This window comes from Microcaecilia unicolor, chromosome 6 (genome assembly GCF_901765095.1).
Source record: "Microcaecilia unicolor chromosome 6, aMicUni1.1, whole genome shotgun sequence".
NCBI classification, from domain to species: domain Eukaryota; kingdom Metazoa; phylum Chordata; class Amphibia; order Gymnophiona; family Siphonopidae; genus Microcaecilia; species Microcaecilia unicolor.
The window spans coordinates 206776796-206783279 of record NC_044036.1 but is presented as its reverse complement, the minus strand read 5'-3'; the positions used below and the strand labels follow the sequence as shown (position 1 = coordinate 206783279).

General features: G+C 41.2%; 1 protein-coding gene across 3 annotated transcripts in view; it reads left to right on the top strand.

Moving 5' to 3' along the window:
• The first annotated feature begins 2876 nt into the window (after positions 1–2876).
• The window catches only part of KCNT2 (potassium sodium-activated channel subfamily T member 2), a 1050204-nt gene continuing 1046596 nt past the window's right edge, over positions 2877–6484 (top strand). For all 3 annotated transcript variants that reach the window (XM_030206382.1, XM_030206381.1, XM_030206379.1), the window contains exon 1: positions 2877–2971. In XM_030206382.1, the coding sequence (XP_030062242.1) occupies positions 2877–2971 (95 nt within the window). The remainder of the gene's footprint in view (positions 2972–6484) is intronic.

Here is a 6484-nt window from a genome sequence, read left to right as displayed (position 1 = left end):
GATGTGAGTTTGGGGGGAATCTGAGGGAGTGATTTTGTTAAAGGTTAGGAGGAGGTATGGAGTCTGGGAATCCTTGTGCTGCTCACCCAGGAGCCAACCACCAGTAATCTCCCCTTCGTCAAACCTACAGTAAATTCCTAAATGCTGGAGGATGTAGGCATCATGGGTGTAGCCTGGGTAGCAGGCACACACATCCACAATCTCCCCCTGGGCATCATATATGACATGCATGTTCACTGAGTGAATTGATTTTCTATTCCTGTAGGTGTCCTCATGTTCTTGGGGGTGGGGTGGGGGAGGGGGTCTGAGTGATATATGTGTGCAGTTGATGACATCTATGACTGAGGGGAAGCAGTCTATGGTATAGAACTGAACTATGTTGTTCTGGAGTGCCTGGGCAGTAGTGGGGAAGGTGCAATCAATGGTAATAAGTCATCTAGACTACTGCAACGCACTATACGCAGGCTGCAAAGAACAAACTATCAAAAAACTCCAAACAGCCCAGAATACCGCTGCCAGACTCATATTTGGAAAAACTAAATATGAAAGTGCAAAACCCCTAAGAGAGAAATTTCACTGGCTCCCACTCAAAGAATGCATTGCATTCAAGATCTGCACGATGGTACACAAAATCATTCACGCAGACGCCCCAATCTATATGCTAACCCTCGTGGACCTACCTCCCAGAAATGCCAAAAGATCATCCCGCAAATTTCTGAACCTACACTTCCCCAGCTGTAAAGGATTAAAATACAAGCTGATACTCTCCACCACCTTCTCTTACATGAGCACGCAGATGTGGAATGCATTACCTACAGCCCTGAAAACTACTGTCGAAATAACGAACTTTCGCAAATCTCTGAAGACACATCTCTTCAACAAGGCCTACAAAGAGAACCCATAACCTACAAACTACCCCACGAATCCACCCATCTATGACAGTCCACCTTCTATGCTATCCTCCCTAAAACCTTCCTTATCTCTTCCCTTACTTAACCCCTAGTTAACCTTTGTATACTACCAATTGTATCTGATACCCTATAATGACTATGCCATTACAAAACTCTGTATACTACCAATTGTATTTGACTTCCTGTATAACACAGATGTAGAGTGGGAAGTGTGGGAATTTGGGGACAGTGATGGTTTGGTGGGGAAAGGGGCGAGATACAGAGGAAGAGATGGGTGTGGCTGAGGGGTTAGCAGATGTGGGCAAGGACTTCAGGAGGTGAGACACAGAGGAAGCAAAGCAGGAAATGTGAAGGTCAAAAGGTTCAAACTGGGGCAAACACAAAGTTAACAAAGCACTCAGCAACTCTCCATTGTGTCTCACAATGATCACTTCCACCTCTCCATTCTCCAATTCAGCAAAATCACAAATGAGTCTAAAGACAGGTTTAGCCTTACCCTGAACACTTTTAAAGCAGGTCTAATTCCAGGTGTTTTTATTTCTGCCCCCAGGAAGCCATTTTGCTATCCGTTATCAACAATAAATGTTCATCACATAACACTGACTGTGTCACGCCCTCAGGGAACGTCCTCTTTTCTGCAGCTAGTGGACCTGGGTGGGTTTTTGTTTGATTATACGCTTTAGATGTTTTTCTACATATATCTGGTGTTATCCCATTTTTTGAATGTTTTTTTTCTGTTTAGAAAATGAACCCCTAAATGACACAAGTAGTATTTAACTGTTGTTATTTGCTTTTACTACGAAGATTTTTGTGTAAAATAGTGCTGTTTAAATGTTGCTGAAAGCTGGGCCTAATTAATGAATCTTCATCAGAACCCCAGGCATGTGTCACTGACACATAACAAGCAAGACCACACTATCAGCTGATGAACAGATTATATCTAAAAGCTAAAACCATGATCATGTTAGTAGGTGATCATCAGTGTTTTAAAAAATTAATGAAATATAATTATACTTATGAAAAAAAAGATGAGACCCAGAACTACAACCAAAAGAAGAAGCAAAAGAACCATGAAACAAGCAAAGTAATAAGCCCTAAGGATACTAATATTGCTTTAAATCTAGTCCCTTAATCAGAGAAAATTGTTGCCTACTTTGGGTAGGATAAAGGGAATGTCCTTAGCATTCCACCTGTCAATTTTTTCATCACAGGTGAATAAACAGATTTATATTTGACCTCGATACCAACATATCCTACAGTGTTTTGCACATAAATATATACAGGTATTTCTGTTATTTTTGCCTGAATAATCCCCAGTGCAGAATCTAGTACAGAAAACGAAAAGATGGAGAAGAGAACAAGAAGGCACAACTTCCCCCTCCTCTTTCCGACCCTCCCCGGTGGGGGCTTGTTTTACAGATGTGTGCAACAAAGAGAATGGTTTTGAAAAGAATAGGGCTAGCACAGCTGCTACCTTTCAGATGCACGGATGGAGCAGTGGCAGAGGCACTGATATGCTAATGAATTTCTGGTGGAGATCATGCTGGAAATTGCCTGAAAGGTGGAGCTGAGCAAACGAACCATGGAGCTGTATGCTTTACTTTGGAATCTACGTTGTTCTCAAAGAAGGGACAGCAGAACACTGTGGAGAAAAGAGGTGCCTGCTGTCGATTCTCAGTACTGAGGTCTTTTGGAAAGAAGAAATCTGGGAGTGTAGCGAAAGCCTCTTGAGAAAAGAGAGGATCAAGGAAGCAGAGGCAAGCGGCACTGGCAGGAAGACAACTTCATTCATTCATTCATCATTTTCTTTCTGGGAAGCTTCCTAAGCATCCTTGTAGCGCTCAGACAGGCAGGCTCTCTGAAACCTGGTCAGTTTGTCGGTTTCCCATTTGGGATTGGAATAAAAAGTCCCTTTTCCACCGTTAAGGGTTTCTGCTATTGAAGGGAGTGCTGGCTGGGGAAAGAATGGTGGACTTGGAAAACGAGGTGCCCCCTCTGCCACCCAGGTACCGTTTTCGGGATTTGCTTCTGGGAGAGCAAGGATGGCAGAATGACGACAGGTGAGTGTGGGAGGGAGGAACTGAGGTGATTTGCATACCCTGTGCCACTTTTAAGTTGTCTTCTCTTCCAGTTATGCTTCAAAATATGAGACTTATAAAAGCACAACTTTTAAAAATACACACAGAGCTCTACACCAGCTAGTAAACAGAAAAGACACATGATTACTACATGTTATCTTGTGTAATATGCATATTACATATAAACATTTGCATGCATTATATCATTCTATATAGTACTTGTTACTGTGTATATATGCAGTCTCTACTTATTGTATGTAAAGCATGGACATGTATGTTTAGAGTACTTTGACACACAGTGGATATATACTGACTGCTCTGTGGTGTATATCTCTGAGTGTATTTTTATTGTGAGACCTGTGAAGAAGGAAGAACATTTTTTTAATGCACTTAATTCTCTCAAAGATCAAAAGCTTTTGAAATGTACTGTACCCAGATTTTTAAGTGTTGAGAAAACATGCTCTCCAGAACGCTGCTTGCCACTTTGATCTATTTTGCTTTATCTGTGTTTTTGTAATATACACATTTGAACACAACCGCTGTACTACTGATACCAGTGGACAGGAGCAGGGGCACTTTACTGCTCTTCAATACACTTGATATGCAGTAGGAATGGGATAATGGTTTTTAAATGTTGGCAACCCATGATGTTGTCTGTGTCAGTACAGGGCATTGTGACCTTCACACTTTTTATGACAAAGAAAAGTGTCTGAGGAAGTTTAATCATTTCACTAGAGTCTACTATTGGATTTCTACTAGACTGGGCAGCAGAGATATATTTCAGGGTTTTCAGCTGCTTTCTGTCACTTCTAGTCATATTCTAGTCACATTCTAGGGCCAGGCTTGTCAAAGTTCAGTCTTTGAGGGCTGCAAGCAGACCAGGATTTCAGGATAAACTAATGAATATGCATGAGAGAGATCTTGCATGAGAGATATCTGTATACACTGGATGTAGTGCACATACAAATCTTTTCATGCATATTCATTAGAGATATCCTAAAAACCTTGCTGATTTGCTGCCCTTAACGACTGAACTTAGACTAGCCTGTTAGGCTACGGTACCTCTTTCTACTTAGGCATGGGCCCTGATTTAAAGATGGGGGGGGGGGGGGGGGTTCTCCCTTGCCACCTTTACAATACACTGACACCATAGTCCTCTTGTATCAAAGAAGCTACAGTAAGAAGCAATTTTATAATTTTTGAATGACCAATATTTTGCCAATGATCTCTCTCTAGTGCAGGTGTATGTATATGACTCAATCTGTTATATGTCATGAATATGCACATATGAAATGTGGCCTCACAGTTAATACTTTTTGTAGACATGGGGAAGAGAGATTGGAGTGGATGAATTTCTAAAACAAATAACCTTGACAATGTGTCTACTCCATCTAAAATCTAGTACACTCTATAAAAGAAAAGAACTTATTTTCCTAGTATAAATTAATATTAATTCAAATTACAACACTTCTGCACAAACTGCACAGTAATAGAAAACAAATTCTCAAAGCAAAAATGTGCACAGTTATGGTACTACAAGATTTAATGCAAAACAAGTTTAATATTTATTGAATTATAAACTACCTTGTTTCCTTACTAGATCAAATCAATTAGTTTTCATTATATCTATACTTGAAATTTCATTCAGTTCACGTGATCATCTGAAAGCATTAAGGGGGGGGGGGGGGTATTTCTATAAGGAACCACGTAGTTTTGAGAGGCAGAAAGGCACATAAATTATGGTATTCCTGTCATTTACATGTGTAAGTGGCTACTTGAGCATGCAATGAACCTCTTATAGAATACTGACTAGTGGGAAAGGACATTCCATGCTTTGAAAGTGCATAGTTTGCCAGTCAGCATGTGCATAAGCTGAGTTTGGGCAAAGCGTGGGCAGTGCACACATGTATGTGCATAATTATAGTTTATTAAAACTTGCTATACAATCCAAGCTGACTCATGGATCTGGGCAGTTTACAATCTAGATAAAATAAAACACACAGAATAGTCCAGAAAAGAACTACAGTATTCAACGGGAAGGATTTCTAGTCACTCCAGCATGTTCTGGCCATTGCTAAGTAACAGCAGTAGTTGGGAATAGGGTGGGAAGAAGAAAAGGGTAACAGGAGAGGAGACATGGATAGGGGAGAGGAAAGGGGAGAAAACAGTGATACTTGGCGCAAGCTTCTCACCTCCTCAGTATACTAGATTGAATGCTTGTGTAAAAAGCCAGGTTTTAGCGTTATTTTAAAGTTCTTATGAGATAATTCAGAATGGATGGTAAGAGGAAGAGAATAGACACCATAAGTGGGAGGAGACAGTGGTAAATGGAGTGTGCTCTGAGAAAAAGAATGTTATCAGTGGTGTATCACAAGGATCAGACCTTGGGTCTGCTGTTTTTAAAATCTTTGTGAGTGATATCTCGGAAGGACTGTCTGGTAAGGTTTGTCTATTTGTGGATAACAAGCTCTGTAATTGGGTGGACACCCCTGAGGCGAAGCTTGAAGAATGGTCTGAAAATTGGCAACTAAGATTTAATGCTAAGAAGTGCAGGGTCATGCACTTGGGTTAAAAGAATCCAAGGGAGCAGTACAGTATAGGGGGTGAAATGCTGCTGTGTACGAAAGAAGAGTGGGACTTGGGGGGGTGATTGTGTCTGATGACCTTAAGGTGGCCAAGCAAGTAGGAAAAGCGATGGTCAAAGCCAGAAGGATGCTTGGGTGCATAAGGAGAGGGAAGAACAGCAGTAAAAAGAGAGGTGATAGTTCCCTTGTATAAGTCTCTGGTGATACCCCATTTGGAGTAATGTGTGCAATATTGGAGACCGCACCTACAGAACGCTATAAACAGGATAGAGTCAGTCCAGAGGGAGGTTACAAAATTGGTAAGAGGTCTCTGCCATAAGACGTATAGGGACAGGCTTATAAATCTCAACATGTGTACAATGGAAGAGGAGCTATAAAATGGCAACAAATCATTATGTAAGGAAAAGAAACAAAAACAAGAAAAAAAAGAATCTATGATTCTCCAAACAAGTGGCTGAAAAATGAAGGCAAAAGAGGTAACGTGGAGGGGCATAATCGAACGGCGCCGGCCAAATAGATGGCCGGCCATCTATTTTGGCGGCACCGCAAAGAGCTGTCTGGAACCGTATTATCGAAAAAGATGGCCGGCCATCTTTTGTTTCGATAATATGGTTGGGGCTGTCCAAATGGCATAGATTTCCGGGTTTGAGATGGCTGACTTCGTTTTTCAGCGATAATGGAAACTGGAACCAGCCATCTCAAACCCGGTCAAATCGAAGGCATTTGGCCATGGGAGGGGCCAGCATTCATAGTGCACTGGTACTTCTGGATGTTTAGATCTTGCTGATCAGTTATCCTATGACTTACTTGTTCTGGAGGGCTGTATTTTGTGATACTGTTTTGAGAAATGTTCAATAAAGACTTCATACAAATTTAAAAAGTCCCTGACGTGCACTTTCCCTTAATGGCC